General features: G+C 50.7%; 1 protein-coding gene across 1 annotated transcript in view; it reads left to right on the top strand.

Annotated features, from left to right (window-relative positions):
• The first annotated feature begins 2,143 nt into the window (after nucleotides 1-2,143).
• The window catches only part of CAMK1 (calcium/calmodulin dependent protein kinase I), a 40,131-nt gene continuing 24,906 nt past the window's right edge, over nucleotides 2,144-17,368 (top strand). Inside the window, exons 1-2 of the mRNA XM_056860027.1 lie at nucleotides 2,144-2,307; nucleotides 11,595-11,726. Of these exons, the coding sequence (XP_056716005.1) occupies nucleotides 2,222-2,307; nucleotides 11,595-11,726 (218 nt within the window). The 5' untranslated portion in view covers nucleotides 2,144-2,221. The remainder of the gene's footprint in view (nucleotides 2,308-11,594; nucleotides 11,727-17,368) is intronic.

Genomic DNA, 17,368 nt, shown 5'->3' with positions numbered 1-17,368 from the left:
CGGGGTTGGAAACTATGGCTGTTGCCATGGTGATGGCAGTAATATTGCTAAACAGGCTAAAGTCTAGGCTTAAGGGCATAACAGCGAAGAACAATAGCAGGGAATGGGCTGAGATGAGCCGGAGCGAAAGAAAGCCTTCGCTCTGGCCGTGGCCGCTGCTACACCTGCTTGGAAAGGCCACCCAGTGCTTGGTCGGACGCCTTAGCTGCTCTGAGGTCACCGAGGGTAGCGGTAAACAGTGGAGTGCTTAGGGCAGTGGTTCCCAACCTTTTTTTGACCAGGGACCACTAGGACTTTTTTGTTCGGTGCAGGGACCCCAAGGTTCAAAATAAAAATTCCAACAATTTGAAAATAAACTTTAATCATAACTGTTAGTTAAACATTAAACTTAGAATAATATTTGAATATATATTTTTATAATGGAGAACTTTTAATTGAAAATAATAATTTATTATGGGTTTATAACTTTGTTTTGCGGACCTTAATTTAGTTCTCGCGGACCCCTGAGGGTCCGCGGACCCCCAGTTGGGAACCAGTGGCTTAGGGGGACTTTTGAAGATTTTGGAATAGGAATACTATGAGACCCTGGAGAGCCGCTGCCGGTCTGAGTAGACAATACTGACTTTGATGGGTTGAGGGTCTGATTCAGTAGAAGGCAGCTTCATGGGTTCCTGGATTCAGTACCGAGGTCTGTAAGTAACCCGTCTAATACTGAACTGCTTCGCCTAAGAATGTCCATTTGTTGGCCTAGATCAACGGCCTTGGAGCCTTTTGCTGGGAAAGAACAGGTTGCTCCAGCTCTGTATGAATGTGATGATCTGAGGGCCGAAACACACAATATCCTTTTCCCAGGTAGGTCCTGGGGTCTGGTTGACAGGCATGGTTTCAGAATTCTGCCTTGTAGGGTTGCCAACCTCCAGGTAGTAGCTGGAGATCTCCCGCTACTACAACTGACCTCCAGCTGATAGCGATCAGTTCACCTGGAAAAAATGGCCGCTTTGGCAATTGGACTCTATGGCATTGAAGTCCCTCCCCAAACCCTGTCCTCCTCAGGCTCCACCCCAAAAACCTCCCACTGGTGGCAAAGAGGGACCTGGCAACCCTATGGATTGCCAGGCATGTATGGGCCTGATTTGAATTAGGTCCATAACTTCTGGGGTGAGGGGGTAGAGAGATTCCCCCCCACACACAGTGTTCCTGACCTGAAATGGCCCTGGAGAACTATTATTTGACCCACTGAAAAAGCTTAACATCTGCTGAGGGGCTATGTGGAACTTTCCCCAATGGGACAAATAGTAGTTCTGTGGTATCTTTTCAGTTTCCTGGAGGGAAACAGTGCAGGGGGGAGGTTCAGGCCCCCTTACCGCATGTGTTGTGGTCTCATTCTGACTCGGGCCTGCAGGTACCTGAGAAGCACAGAACTCCCAGACCACACCTGTCAACCCAACTCAGAGACCTGCTGGGTAAAAGTGGTGCAGTGGTTATTTCACTGGTGAATAAAAATACAGTTACACTGTTGTGTATTCACACACACTGGAGAACTATTGCAGGAATACTTTCTCTTCTTTCCTCCAGCCAGCATGGTGTAGTGGTTAAGAGCGGTGGTCTGGAGCGGTGGACTCTGATCTAGAGAACCGGGTTTGATTCCCCACTCCCTCCACATGAGCGGCGGAGGCTAATCTGGTGAACTGGGTTGGTTTCCCCACGCCTACACATGAAGCCAGCTGGGTGACGTTGGGCTAGTCACAGCTCTCTTAGGGCTCTCTCAGCCCCCACCTAGCTCACAGGGTGTCTGTTGTGGGGAGGGGAAGGGAAGGGGATTGTAAGCCGGTTTGAGTCTCCCTTAAGTGGTAGAGAAAGAAGGCATATAAAAACCAACAACACCTCCACCTCCTCCACCTCCACCTCCTCCTCCTCTTCCTCTTCTTCTTCTTCTTCTTCTTCTTCTTCTTCTTCTTCTTCTTCTTCTTCTTCTTCTTCTTCTTCTTCTCAGAACTGAGATATGCGAGGCTTCCTCTACCCTTATTTTGCTTTGCCTTTCCCATTCTTGTTGGGAGTCCTGAGATCTGGGGAATGCAACCTGGGCCTCTGTCTTCAGCTTCCCATATTCTAATACCTCGCCTGTCCTTGCCTACATAGGCCCTGAGTTTGCCTCATCTTCCTGTCCCTCCGCTCCTGGCCAGCTGGAGATTGGGCCATCCGATTCAGCCAGGGAAGAACCATGCCTTTGGAGGAAGATGAACCCAGCTGGAAGAAACGAGCCGAAGATATCCGGGAGATCTATGAGTTCCGGGAGGTGCTGGGAACGTGAGTCAATACAGTTACTGGGGTGGGGAGGACAGGAGGCTGCTGTGGATGACTCAAGCTAGCCAGCCAGGAAGCACGGCTGAAATACCTTGGAACGCCTTCTTCCCAAGGTATTTCAGCTGTGCTTCCTGACTGGTTATGGGAACGTGAGTCAATACAGTTACTGGGATGGGGAGGGCAAGAGGCTGCTGTGGATGGCTCAAGCTAGCCAGCCAGGAAGCACAGCTGAAATACCCTGGGAACTCCTTCTTCCCAAGGTACTTCAGCTGTGCTTCCTGGCTGGTTAGCTTGGGTCACCCACGGGTCACTCTATGCAACTTTGTACTGCACCCATTGGAGATTATAACCTTGCTATTCTTTACCTAATCGCTTTTTTTTTAAGAGAGTTGGGAGTCCCCAAGGCTATTGTTGACTCACTTCAGCCATAGTGAAGATAATAAGGAAAGAGAGAGCAAGATAACTGAAGGCGTCAAAGGAATCCAGGGAGGCAAATGCCAGCTTCCTGATCTGGAGTGAGAGGGGAAGCAAACACTCCTGGCCCAGCTGCTGGGCCACCACTCTTATCTGCAGTATTGATGTTGTTGCCAGGATTATTCAGGAGAGAAGGATGCCCATGTAAAAGGACCTGCAAATTGAGCCCCTTTTGTAAGCGTTCAAGGGACTAAATACACTCGACACTGGGAGTTGCATGAATTGGGTTGCCCATCTCCAGGCACTAGCTGGAGATCTCCTGCTATCACAACTGATCTCCAGCCGACAGAGATCAGTTCCCCCGGAGAAAAATGGCCACTTTGGCAATTGGACTCTATGGCACTGAAGTCCCTCCCCTCCCCAAACCTCGTCCTCCTCAGGCTCCGCCCCCAAAACCTCCCACCGGTGGTGAAGCGGGACCTGGCAACCCTACGCGTGAATGAGCTCCCAAACAGGTTTCGTTTTCCTTTTAAAAAGCAACTGCGTGGGTTCCCAGTTCTGATTGGAACTGCAGCATGGAAGGAAGAAGGGGGTTTAAGCTTTCCCTGCATCAGCTCTTTTTTCTGATCCGAAATGGCCCTACGGAGCTTATGTTTGCCGCTCGGGACTACTGCGTCACCCACCTATTTACCCAAAAGGAAGAATGCAAAACAGTCCCTCTAAAAACCTGTTTTTCAAATTGCTATCAATAACTGTGAGTTTTATTGGAATTTCAGAAGGTCCTCTCTTTTTCTTGATAGCATATGTGGGGGGGGGGAACCCTAGTATTTTCTTCAGGTAGACAGTGATGTACGTTTACCTCAATGTGGCCAACGGTAGTTCCCCAGGGTGATTTCAGGTTGGTCAAGTGGCAGAAGGGGAAGGCCTCTCCTTCCCACACAATGGTCCTGATGCAAATTGAGCCCTGTACATCTTATTAAAAAAAGAAAACAGCTAGGGATGAGCTAATTCACAGAACTCCAAGTATAATATCTGATTACAGAGAGAAGGTTACCTAGAGGATGATGTGAGAGCAGAAATGACTACCTTTACACCCTTGCGGGTCAGTAGAGGAAGCCTGGGCATATGTCCTCACATCCTTTCTGCCCCCCCCCCCCAATTTCCCTATGCTTATAACATTGTTCTCTCCTCTTTTGTTTTATCCTCACAACAACCAGTTTGTGAGTAGGGTTGCCAGGTCCCTCTTCGCCACCGGCGGGTGGTTTTTGGGGCGGAGCCTGAGGAGGGTGGGGTTTGGGGGAGGGGAGGGCCTTCAATGCCCTAGAGTCCAATTGCCAAAGTGGCCATTTTCTCCAGGGGAACTGATCTCTATTGGCTGGAGATGAGTTGTAATAGCAGGAGATCTCCAGCTAGTACCTGGAGGTTGGCAACCCTACTTGTGAGGTAGGCTGAGAGACAATGATGGCCCACGGTTACACAGTTAGCACTACAGAGTGGGGATTTGAACCTGGCTGTTCCTGATCCTAGTTCAACACTCTACCCCAGGGGTGTCAAACATACAGCCCGCGGGCCGGATCTGGCCCCTTGAGAGCTCTTAGAATCACAGAGTTGGAAGGGATCACCAGGGTCATCTACTCCAACCCCCTGCACAATGCAGGAAATTCACAACTATCTCCCCCCATATCCCCAGTGACCCCAACCCTCCCCCCGCCTTGCAGGATCCCACAATCAAAGCACTCCCGACAGATGGCCATCTAGCCTCTGCTTAAAGACCTCCAAAGACAGGCCCACTAGCCAGCTGAGGCAGCCACACACACCCCACTCTCGATCTGGGCTGGCGAGGCATGGCCCGGCCCGACCAAGAAACTTTTACGTCATATCCAGCCCTCGCTTGACACCCCTGCTCTAACGGCTACCTGTGCTGGCTCCCAGATTTGGTATTATGCAGGAACAAGCACAAGGGCATTACTTAATTCACTGTAACGTCCTAGTAACCTCCCCCCCCCCGCCCAGTCCAAAATCAACTGCAGTCCTGGCAGGCAAAATGAGTTTGAGCCCGATTCTGGCCAGATAGATGCGGCTTCCCTCCCAGGTGCTTGGAACAGCCAGACACCCATTTGTGCTCAGCGCCCCCCCCCCCATCAGTAGACATGCCAAAGCCTGAAGGAGGAACATGACGCAACGGGCTCTACTCATCTTTTCCATCTGGCTGAGTAGTAGAGCTTTAAGGATCCTTCTGTTAACAGTGATGGACACATTGGACTCTTTACCATTGAAGAAGAAGAGTTGGTTTTTATATGCCAACTTTCTCTACCACTTAAGGAGGAATCAAACTGTCTTGCAATCACCTTCCCTTCCCCTCCCCACAACAGACACCCTGTGAGGTAGGTGGGCTGTGACTAGCCCAAGGTCATCCAGCTGGCTTCATGTGTAGGAGCGGGAAACAAATCCACTTACCAGATTAGCGTCCGCTGCTCATGTGGAGGAGTGGGGAATCAAACCCGGTTCTCCAGGTCAGAGTCCACCTCTCCAAACCACCGCTCTTAACCACTACGCCATGCTGGCTCTCTGTTGCCATGCTTGCTTTCTCTTATCTCCTGTCTTCCCCCCCTTTTTTTCTTTTTTGCATTCACCCCTGACCTGGCTGGCCCAGGGTAGCCCAATATTATCAGGTCTCTGATGCTAAAGAGGGTCTTCCCTGGTGGGTACTTAGAGGAGAGAGCACCGAGGAAGCCCAGAGGCAGGCAATGGCAAACCATCTCTTTTCCTCTCTTGCCTTGGGAACCCTACAGGGTGGCCATAAGTCAGCAGGGACTCGATGGCATTTTTCCACCTCCACCACACTCACAGGTTTGCACAGGCTCCAAATCCAACATCTGGTATTGAAAATGGCAAGGCTTTAAGCAGACAGGGATGGACCTTGAACACGTGAAATATCTCTTTTCAGTTTCTGCCAGGTGGCTGCTTTTTTTTCTGCCACTTCCCCCTTATGGCCCACTCTGTGTCCTTCTTTCCTTTTATTTTTTCCTCCCTTGTTCTTGCAAAACAAAACAAATCTAACCTGCCACTTGAAAGTAAATGAAGTAGAGAAAATGAAGTAGAGAAAACTTAAATGATGCGAATTAAGGGTTTTCTTCCTCCATCTCAAATTTGTACCTCCTGGCTTAGAATCTGGTGCCTGCAGAACCCTTCCAGTATCCTTTTGCTGTTCCCAAACAGCCAATACTCCAAAGTTGTACTGGAGAGAAGGCGGGGATTGCCTTTGATCTGCTTCCAAAATCAAAGCACCCACCCCTTTGAAAGTGCAGCCCTGGACAGTGAGCTGAGACTCACTTGTGGTAGGCTGACCCTAGTGGGTTAGGTGGGAGCTCATGGAAGCTTTAATGTCCCACAGGACCAGTAGGAGGCTATAAAGAATAAGGGCTCCATGTAGCCCATTGTTGGCCTCCTCTGATCAAATCTTCCATCACCCAGCATGCTCTGCCTTGAATTTATAACAGGCTTGGGTTGGCCGGTAGTGAATGTGTGGCCTCAAATATTAGCACAGGGCTTGGTCAATATTGACAGGAGATCAGGCCGCTTGGTGAAGTTTGTGGCCGGCCTTCTAGCACCGTAAGGAGAGGACTTATTCCAAATTGCTTTATAACCCGGGGTGATCTAAAGCTGGAGGCGGCTCTCTCTTAACTTGTCTCAATAGCCAGTTCAGCTTCTCCTTCCTCCAGTCCGGTTGAATCAAAGGAGGCTAATCCGAGGGGTCTTTGTTAAGTGTTGGGGCCACAGGAAGCCTGCTTCAGGGGAGGAAAGGAGCAAAACTGGGCCAGACCAGAGATTAGCTAACAGTGCGATCCTAAGGAGAGTTACTCCTGTCTAAGCCTATTCATTTCCATGGGTGTAGACTGGATTAACTCTGCATAGAATTGTGCTGTAAGTCACTTTGGGAGAGCCAGCGTGGTGTAGTGGTTAAGAGTGGTGGACTCTGATCTGGAGAACCCCACTCCTCCGCATGAGCAGCAGAGGCTAATCTGGCAAACTGGATTTGTTTCCCCACTCCTCCACATGAAGCCAGCTGGGTGACCTTGGGCTAGTCACAACTCTCTTGGAGCTCTCTCAGCCTCGCCTACCTCACAGGGTGTCTGTTGTGGGGAGGGGAAGGGAAGGTGATTGTAAGCCGGTTTGATTCCTCCTTAAGTGGTAGAGAGAGTTGGCATATAAAAACCAACTCTTCTTCTTTTTCGTGACATCAAGTCACAGCTGATTTATGGCAACTCTGTAAGGTTTTCAAGGCAAGAAACTAACAGAGGTGGGTTGCTTTCCCTTCCTCTGCATAGCGCCCTGGTATTCCTTGGTGGTCTCCCATTCAGGTGCTAACCAAGGCCGACCCTACTTAGTTTCTGAGATCTGCCGAGATCAGGCTAGCCTGGGCTATCCAGGTCACGTGCTGTAAGTGACTGTAAGTCACTTACGTGAGATTAATGTGTGAGTTACAAGAAGGATATAACTGTGAGAGCGCAGGTAGGTTGCTATCCTCCACCTTTGGAGAGGAGACCCCTGCAGGACCATTGCCCGCTCTTGGGAACCCCTTGACTGCCCTGGACTCATTGCGGGCGAGGCGTTTCCACCTTTCTCTTGCCTGTGGGATCTGTTAGTTAGGAACCGTTGCGAGGTGATGGCTTGGCTGCAGGACCACAGCCTTTTGTTTGTTTATTTGTCGATGGGTTTCTAGCCTGCTTTTCTCCCCACTGAGAACTTAGAGCAGCATACAAAAAATGAACTCCATACAAATAGGAAAAACTATGCAACACAACCCCAACTCCTCGGCTGGGACTGAATTAGGGTTGCCAACTTCCAGGTAGTTGGCTAATCTCCTATTAAGGAAAAATATCCCAACACGCAGCCACTTCCAATTCTTTTGTTATTTTTATATTTTTCCCATGCTTAGTATCTCTTTAAATACCAGTTCACAAAGTTTTCATAACACGATTATCAATACTAAATCACCATAGACAAAATAGATAAATGTCCACAATGTCCTGCAATCCAAGTCCTCAAAGAGAAATTACAGATGTCTTGCTGCACAGTGTCGTCTTGCAATGTCTTCTAAAAGTCAGCTTCCAAGCTGACCAATAGGATTCCTCTTTTGCACAGCCGTAAAACAATCCATATTCAGTATCCACCGTAGTGAATATATACAGGCTAATGCAATGATATTATGACAAGCAAGCGGTTATGCCTTGTTTCGCTGGATTTCTGCTTCTTCAGATAATTACAATTTCATCCGATCACAATTTTGTGATTCAAAGTTCCATGCTCATGAGCCTTATAGGCACTTCCAGGTAGTGGCTGGACATCTCCTGCTATTACAACTGATCTCCAGCCGATAGAGATCAGTTCCCCTGGAGAAAATGGCCACTTTGGCAATCAAACTCTTTGTAGGGTTGCCAGGTCCCTCTTCACCACTGGCGGGAGGTTTTTGGGGTGGAGCCTGAAGAGGGCGGGGTTTGGGGAGGGGAGGGACTTCAACGCCATAGAGTCCAATAGCCAAAGAGGCCATTTTCTCCAGGGGAACTGATCTCCATCGGCTGGAGATCAGTTGTAATAGCGGGAGATCTCCAGCTAGTACCTGGAGGTTGGCAACCCTAACTCTATGGCATTGAAGTCCCTCCCCTCCCCTGGCAACCCTAGCCTGGATACACTGAGGTGGCTTACTCAGAGCAGCAGTTCGCAAGCCATAAGCAAAAGCCCTTTGGCTTGAGCCTCTGGGCCTACTGCTGAATACCTACCACAGAGGAGGGACCAAAGCTCAGATTCCATTCACCTGCCCAAAAGATGATCCTGCTGGAAAAGCCTCTGGGCACACCCTGGCACAATACCTGCAACGGAGGAGGGACAGCAGATCAGCCAAGATGCCACGCAGCTGCCCAAAGGTTGTTCCCAATCTTCCTCCTCTTTGTGAATGTGGCTCTCAGTATCACCTAAAGCAAGTTACATTTTTAGCACCCATTCAGAGAGGTTAATGGAGTAGTGGTTAACACACATAAGGCAGCCTTGTGGGTTCATAGGAGCTTCTGATCCTCAATGAAAAGAGACGCACAGCCGCATGGCCAGGCCCTGCAGCAAGGCCATAGTGGTAGAGCACGTGGTTAAGGTCCTGGGGTTGCTGTCCGGCATCCTGGCTTGAACAGTCTCAGGTAGCAGAGCTGGGAACTGTCTTCACCGAAGACCCCAGAAAGCCATTCCCACTCGGAATGGGAAGTTCTAGGTTTAAGTAGGTTCGAATGCCTGACTTAGTACAAGGCAGTCTCTCCTTTAGAGGCTCACTGGTGCAGTATTTCTTGTGCTAATGTGACACTGTCATGTGTGTGGCTTGCAGCATCCATGTGCAGCCCTGTGAACACATGAAGCTGCCTTATACTGAGTCAGACCATTGGTCCATCAAAGTCAGTATTGTCTGCTCAGACCGGCAGGGTCTCTCCAGGGTCTCAGGCAGAGGTCTTTTCACATCACCTACCTGACCTGGATGGCCCAGATCTCAGAAGCTAAGCAGGGTCAGCCCTGGTTAGTATTTGGATGGGAGACCTCCAAGGAAGTCCAGGGTTGCTGTGCAGAGGAAGGCACTGGCAAACCACCTCTATTAGTCTCTTGCCTTGAAAACCCCATAAGGGGTCGCCATAAGTCGGCTGCGACTTGACGGCACTTTACACACACACACACCTGCCTAGTCCCTTTAACTGGAGATGCCAGGGATTGAACCTGGGATCTTCTGCATGCCAAGCAGATGCTCTACCACTGAGCCACAGCCCCTCCCCATAGTATCTGTGCCCGGGGTGGTGGGTGTTCTCCACAAGCAATTTGGTGTGAACACATGAAGCTGCCCAAGTTGGTAGTCCTATTCCAGGATGGGTGACTGTCTTGTGTAAACATTTACCGCACTCCCCCATTATGGGTAGGGGAAGTTGGGTAGCCGAGCCCGACAGCGGTTTCACATTCCCTCGTGCATAGCTGTATACCTTATCTCTCCCCAAACTATAAAGATCAGCTGGCCAGCGGCAAGTTTCCTGGTAGGAACGATACATCTCTCTAGTGGCAGAATATAGTTGAAGCTCTTCTGGGCAACTGTGTGCCCCTGTGCCCTTGGAACAGCTGGTTGCCCGCTCACTGCTGTGCTCCACGGCGGCACCTTGGCTTCAGTGCTGCCTCTGCGCAGATCACACAACCCGTCTTCCTGTGCAGAGGGTGGTCCTGCTGTTTTCCCCCCCCTTTTATCACTGTCCTTGCTGGGACCGAAGCCTGTCATCACAAGACCGGAGATAAGCAAGGAGGAGATCAGGGTGGCTTCCTCTGCTCTGCCGCTTTGTGCCCTTGTGCCAAGGAGGGCACTTCAAGGCCTGCAGAGCAAATGCTGCATGCGTGTGTGTGTGTGTACAGGCTTATGCGTGCACCCCCACACCTGTGCGTACAAGGACACAAAAGCATATGGATGTGGTTAGAGGGACAGACTCTGCTGAGACAGGAAGTGATGCCCCTTGCCCCCTGCCCCCCAGTCCTTGTTGGACATCTGTGACTGTTCCCCCAGCGTGGTGTAGTGGTTAAGAGTGGTGGTTTGGAGCAGTGGACTCTGATCTGGAGAACCGGGTTTGATTCCCCACTCCACGTGAATAGCGGAGGTATCTGGTGAACTGGATCTGTTTCCCCACTCCTACACACGAAGCCAGCTAGGTGACCTTGGGCTCGTCACAGCTCTCTCAGCCCCACCTACCTCACAGGGGGTCTCTTGTGGGGAGGGGAAGGTGATTGTAAGCCGGTTTGATTCTTCCTTAAGTGGTAGAGAAAGTCGGCATATAAAAACAAACTCTTCTTCTACTGTGTATTTCCCCCCTTTCCTGTCTCTCTGCAGATGCTGGAAAACTCTGCTAGATTTGCTGTCATTCAGAGCCGATCTGCACAGCTCTTTATCACCGCCCCCCAGCCCCAGCCTCGGCCACCCATTCCCCCTCCCAGATTGCAATTGTGCCCAGCATCTGCGCTCCTCCTACCTGGCTCCTTCTCTCTGTGCCTTGCCCAGTGCCGCCTCCCCCCCCCACCCTCTTCCTGCTGGCACGCACTTACCCGCCCGCCTGCCTGCCTGCCCGCCCGGTGCCATCTCTCACATGTTCTCCTATAAATAGATGAGATTCTGCAGGTTGCTGTGGTGACAGTGGCTGGGTGAGAGATCCAGCTGGGTGTAATGGGGAGGGGAGGCTGGTGCTGACAGGATGGCAGAGCAGAGGATGGTGGGACCTGAGTTCGCACCTCCGCGTTGCTGGGTAGGCCTCACCCCACCCTCACCGAGCCAAGCCCTGCAGAGCTCTAAAGGGTTCCTTTCCCTTCAACACAGAGATCCACATCCCAGTGTGGCGTAGTGGTTAAGAGCGGTGGTTTTGGAGCGGTGGACTCTGATCTGGGGAACTGGGTTTGATTCCCCACTCCCTCCACATGAAGCCTGCTGGGTGACCTTGGGCTAGTCACAGTTCTCTTAGAGCTCTCTCAACCTCACCTACCTCACAAGGTGTCTGTTGTGGGGAGAGGAAAGGAGGGGCTGTGGCTCAGTGGTAGAGCATCTCCTTGGCATGGAGAAGGTCACAGGTTCAATCCCCGGCATCTCCAGTTCAAGGGACTAGGCAAGTAGGTGATGTGAAAGACCTCTGCCTGAGACCCTGGAGAGCTGCTGCTGGTCAGAGTAGACAGTACTGACTTTGATGGACCGAGGGTCTGATTCGGTATAAGGCAACTTCATGGGTGTTCATGGGTGTTCTTCTTCGTCTATTCCTGAATAGGACTCTCTGTCTCTCTGCTGATTGGGGATCTCATCTTTGTTTCCATCTCTGTCTCTTTCCCAGCGGCGCCTTCTCTGAAGTGGTGTTAGCCGAAGAGAAGTCCACCCAGAAGCTGGTAGCCATCAAGTGCATTGGCAAGAAGGTGCTGGAGGGGAAGGAGACCAGCATCGAGAATGAGATTGTGGTGCTTCACAAGTGGGTGGCGCTGCCGGCTGCACATCCCTCTCCTCTCCCCCCACCCCCAACCCGGCTCATACAAACTGCTTTTGCTGGGTCTGAGTCCAAGGCCCATTGAATCTGGCACTCTCACCTGTCACCCTGATGACAGGGGGGATGTTCCCAAGTCGAGCCTTGTAGACTGAGCCATGCCAGGTTGCTCATCCTCTCTTGATCGTGCTCCCCGCTTGCACACCTACATGGGGAGGAGCTGTGGCTCAGTGGCAGAGCATCACCTTTGTGTGCAGAAGGTCTCAGGTTCAATCCCCGACATCTCTGGGTTGAAGAAGAGGTTCAGGTGGTGTGAAAGGCCTCTACCTGAGACTCTGCAGAGCCGCTGCCAGTTTAAGTACATAAGAAAGGCCATGATGGATCAGACCAAGGTCCATCAAGTCCAGCAGTCTGTTCACACAGTGGCCAACCAGGTGTCTCTAGGAAGCGCACAGACAAGATGACTGCAGCAGCAGCATCCTGCCTTTGTTTCACAGCACCTAATATATTCGGCATGCTCCTTTGATACTGGAGAGAATAGGGATGCATCATGACTAGTATCCATTTTTACTAGTAGCCATGGATAGCACTGTCCTCCATGAACATGTTCACTCCCCTCTTAAAGTCTTCCAAGTTGGCAGTCATCACCACACCTTGGGGTAGGGAGTTCCACAGTTTAACTATGTGTTGTGTGAAGAAATACTTAGAATCATAGAGTTGGAAGGTACCACCAGGGTCATCTAGTCCAACCCCCTGCACAATGCAGGAAATTCACATCTACCTTCCCCCCCCCCAGACACCCAGTGACCCCCTACTCCATGCCCAGAAGGTGGCCAAGATTCCCTCCCTCTCATCATCTGCTTAAGGTCACAGAATCAACATTTCTGACAGATGGCCATCTAAACTCTGCTTAAAAACCTCCAGGGAAGGAGAGCTTACCACCTCCCGAGGAAGCCTGTTCCACGGAGGAACTGCTCTGTTACTTCCTTTTATTTGTTTTGAATCTCTCACCCTCCAGCTTTAGCAGATGCCCCAGCATTCTAGTATTATGAGAGAGGGAGAAAAGCTTCTCCCTGAAAAACTTCTCCCTGTCCAATCTCACCATACCATGCATAATTTTATAGAACTCTTATCAACTCTCCCCTTAAGTAGACAATAATGACTGATGGACCAGTGGTCTGATTCAGCATAAGGCAGCGTCGTGGGTTCATAGGAGCTTCTGACCTTCAAATGAAAAGAGACGCACAGCAGCATGGCCAGGCCCTGCAGCAAGGCCATAGTGGTAGAGCACGTGGTTAAGGTCCTGGGGTTGCTGTCCGGCATCCTGGCTTGAACAGTCTCAGGTAGCAGAGCTGGGAACTGTCTTCACCGAAGACCCCAGAAAGCCATTCCCACTCGGAATGGGAAGTTCTAGGTTTAAGTAGGTCCAGGCTAGCCTGATGTTGTCAGATCTCAGAAGCTAAGCAGGGTCAATCCTGGTTAGTATTTGGATGGAAGACCACCAAGGAATACCAGGGTTGCTGTGCAGAGGAAGGCACTGGTTAGTCTCTTGCCATGAAAACCCCCAAAAAATGGTCGCCATAAGTCGGTTGCGACTTGATGGCACTTTACACACACACACATGCCTGACTTAGTACAAGGCAGTTTCTCCTATAGAGGCTCACTGGTGCGGTATTTCTTGTGCAATTGTGATACTTTCATGTGTATGGCTTGCAGCATCCATGTGCAGCCCTGTGAACAATGAAGCTGCCTTATACTGAGTCAGACCATTGGTCCATCAAAGTCAGTATTGTCTGCTCAGACCGGCAGGGTCCCTCCAGGGTCTCAGGCAGAGGTCTTACACATCACCTACCTGCCTAGTCCCTTTAACTGGAGATGCCAGGGATTGAACCTGGGACCTTCTCCATGCCAAGCTGATGCTCTACCACTGAGCCATGGCCCCTCCCCATAGAATCTGTGCGTTCTCCATAATGGGAGTCATGGGAGTTCTCCATAAGCAATTTGGTATTGGGCACTGTATTAAAAATCCCAGGTATTTCAGGTTTGGTTTTGAAAAAGTAAGCACATTTCCAGCTGTTGTGATTGCACAGACGGAGTCGAAACATACAGACAGTGCCTGGTGAAATCATAGGGGCCAAAGGGAAGCATGAGCAAACTTTCCACAGGTTAGGCTATCGGGTTTCAGTGCCTTCTTGCCCCCTTTCCATACGTCATGGCGGTAGAATGAATTAATGCAAAACAGTTTCAGCAGGCAAGATGAACAGCTGGGCTTTCTCTGGATGCAGAATTTGGTTACCTTGGCATAGAATTTCAGTTTCCCTTGTAAAAAGCACAGAGCGCACGTCACTGGAGTACATTGTCCCCACTGTGCAAACAGGTGGGTGGCTGGAATCAGGGCAGGGTGTGCATGGGCGCAAGGTGGCTGGCAAAGCCTCTGAGGCTGACCCAGGCCCAAGTCAGTTTCCCTGCGCACCAAACCTGGGCACATTCATCATCATGTGGAGGCAGGTAGAAAACACCTCTATGCAGTAGTGATGCCATATGGGGGCTATATAACAACAGTAGGCGGCTTGTCTTACGCACATGTTAATGCCCATTTCCTGTGGCTGCTGCTACTGGCATGGAGGCTCTCCTTGTGATCAGGCTGGCCCATGTGGCAAGCAGACTTTGGATGTAATGATATCTGGGTGGAGTTGCTGCCGTGGGCCGTTTTCAGTGGGCCTCGGTGTAGAGGGTGTGTGTGTTGTGTTAAGTGCTGTCAAGTCGCTTCCGACTCACGGCGACCCTATGAATCAAAGTCCTCCAAAATGTCCTATCTTTGGCAGCCTTGCTCAGATCTCGCAAATTGAGGGCTGTGGCTTCCTTTGTTGAGTCAACCCATCTCTTGTTGGGTCTTCCTCTTTTCCTGCTGCCCTCAGTGAATTAGGGGGAACTTAAAATGAGCTGGGAAAGTAGCTCCTCTGGAAAGAGGAAGATGCATCTCAGCTTCTGTTAACATTGACAGGACAGGGGTGGTTGAGTCTTTTCCCCAGGGTGTCTCTGTCCACCATAGCCAAGGATTCTGCTTCTCAAGGGAGGTTAGCAGAGAAGAACATTTCAATGCTCTCGCAAGACTTCCTGTTCTTCCTACAAAGGTAAAGGTAGTCCCCTGTGCAAGCACCGGGTCATTACTGACTCATGGGGTGATGTCACATCATGGCGTCTACTAGGCAGACTATGTTTACGGGGTGGTTTGTCAGTGCCTTCCCCAGTCCTCTACACTTTACCCCCAGCAAGCTGGGTATTCGTTTTACCGACTTTGCAAGGATGGAGATGCGCTTACAGGGCCACTATACCAGGCTGACTCTTAAAAAATAAGCCCCCCAGCCACAGGAGTATACAATGTGAAGTCCCCTGGTTTTTGTGAATACAGTCTTAGAGAGGTGCACACACATGAACTGTGCCCAGGTCCCTTTGCTCGTATGTTCAGGCCACCAGCCCTGACCCACCAGTTCTGACCCTGACATAGAATCATAGAATTGTAGAGTTGGAAGGGACCACTAGGGTCATCTAGTCCAACCCCCTGCACAACACAGGAAATTCCAAACTACCTCCCCCCACACCCCAGTGACCTCTACTCCATGCCCAGAAGATGACCAAGGTGCCCTTCCTCTCATGATCTGCCTAAGGTCATAGAATCAGCATTGCTGACAGGTGGTCATCTAGTCTTTTCTTAAAAGCCTCCAGGGAAGGAGAGCTTACCACCTCTTGAGGAAGCCTGTTCCACTGAGGAACCACTCTGACTGTTAGAAAATTCTTCCTAATGTCTAGACAGAAACTCTTTTGATTTAATTTCAACCTGTTGGCTCTGGTCCGACCTTCTGGAGCAACAGAAAACATCTCAAGAGCCTTTCACATCTTCCACATGGACTCATAATTTCCTGGTTCCCCATATTTGGGCTGGGATGCCTGTTGTTCTGAAAATAGCCCAGGGGCTGCGCAATATCTCTTTGTGCCCAGAGCGGCCGCATGACTGTTCCCGTGCCTGCCTCCTGCTTGGTGAGGGCACCACATCTGCATCCTCTGGCATGAGCACAGGGCAAGGAAATTCGGGCAAGAGAGGTGCTGCATCAGATGTCCTTGTCACACACCTCTCTCTAATCCCTTGGAGCCCTGAGGCCACTGATGATGCAAAACAAAGGCAGATTCACTCACCCCGTCTTACGCAAGCTGCCTTGGTCTATCAGGGTCAGTATTACCTAGTGTGATAGGCAGTGGCTCTCCAAGGTGAATATCTTTCACATCACCTACTGTCTCATCCTTTTAACTGGAGATGCAAGAAGAAGAAGAGTTGGTTATTGTACCCCGCTTTTCTCTACCTTTAAGGAGTCTCAAAGCAGCTTACAATCTCCGTCCCTTCCCCTCCCTACAACAAACACCTTGTGCGGTCGGGTGGGGCTGAGAGAGTTCGGAGAGAATTGTGACTAGCCCAAGGTCACCCATCAGGCTTCATGTGGAGGAGTGGGGAAACCAACCCAGTTCTCCAGATTAGAGTCCGCCGCTCTTAACTGCGACACGACGCTGGCAAGGGATTGAACCTGAGACCTTCAGCATGCCAAGCCGATGCTCTGCCCCTGCTCCCAAACCACTGTGAGGAAAGGCTGTGTACAGTTCTTGGTAGCAGCGGACAGGTGCTAGACCTGCTAGGGCAGGGAGGTTATTAGCAGGGAAGGGGGACTGGGCCCTGAGGAAGTGTGACCCAGCCCCCTCCGCAGATCAGTATATTGTTTTGGTAGCAAAAAGGAGCTCGGTCCTCTCCCAGATGTTGGTTTTGGTAGCAAAGGAGAACTGAGCAGACTCAGAACCCCCCCCCCCTTTCTCACCAAAACAGTGATTACATTTTATATTTGTGGTCCCCTCAGAAACTCTCCCCCCAAGAATTTTCAAGATCCCCCATTTGTAGATAATTGCAAGCAGGGGAACCTGTGAGGAACCAGAGTGGGAATCTAATCCCTCCCCCCTCCCCCCTCCCACCGTGGTGTAGTGGCTAAGAGTGGTGGTTTGGAGCAGTGGAGTCTGATCTGGAGAACCGGGTTTGATTCCCCACTCCTCCACATGAGCGGCAGGCGCTAATCTGGTGGACTGGATTTGTTTCCCCACTCCTACACACAAAGCCAGCTGGGTGATCTTGGGCAAGTCATGCGCTCTCAGCCCCATCTACCTCACAGGGTGTCTGTTGTGGGGAAGGGAAGGCGATTGTAAGCCGGTTTGATTCTGCCTTAAGTGGTAGAGAAAGTTGGCATATAAAAACAAACTCTACTTCTTCTTCTTCCCACATGCTCCATCTGTGCTTCCTCACCTGCTTACCCACCCTCCCAAGCTCTTCTCCTCTTGTCTGGCAACCCACCTGGTCTGAAAGCCAGTGTGGTGTGGTGGTTAAGAGCGGTGGACTCTAATCTGGTGGATTGGATTGGTTCCCCCACGCCTCCACATGAAGCCAGCTGGGTGACCTTGGGCCAGTCCCAGTTCTCTCTGAACTCTCTCAGCCCCACCTAACACAAGGTGTCTGTTGTGGGGAGGGGAAGAGAAGGTGATTGTAAGTGATGTCTGCATGTGCACAAATGTTATTGTTACAGGGTGTTTTTTTGGGG

This window comes from Euleptes europaea, chromosome 1, assembly GCF_029931775.1.
Source record: "Euleptes europaea isolate rEulEur1 chromosome 1, rEulEur1.hap1, whole genome shotgun sequence".
In the NCBI taxonomy this organism is placed as follows: domain Eukaryota; kingdom Metazoa; phylum Chordata; class Lepidosauria; order Squamata; family Sphaerodactylidae; genus Euleptes; species Euleptes europaea.
The sequence above is the reverse complement of the archived record's forward strand: the minus strand, read 5'-3'. Positions and strand labels throughout refer to the sequence as shown.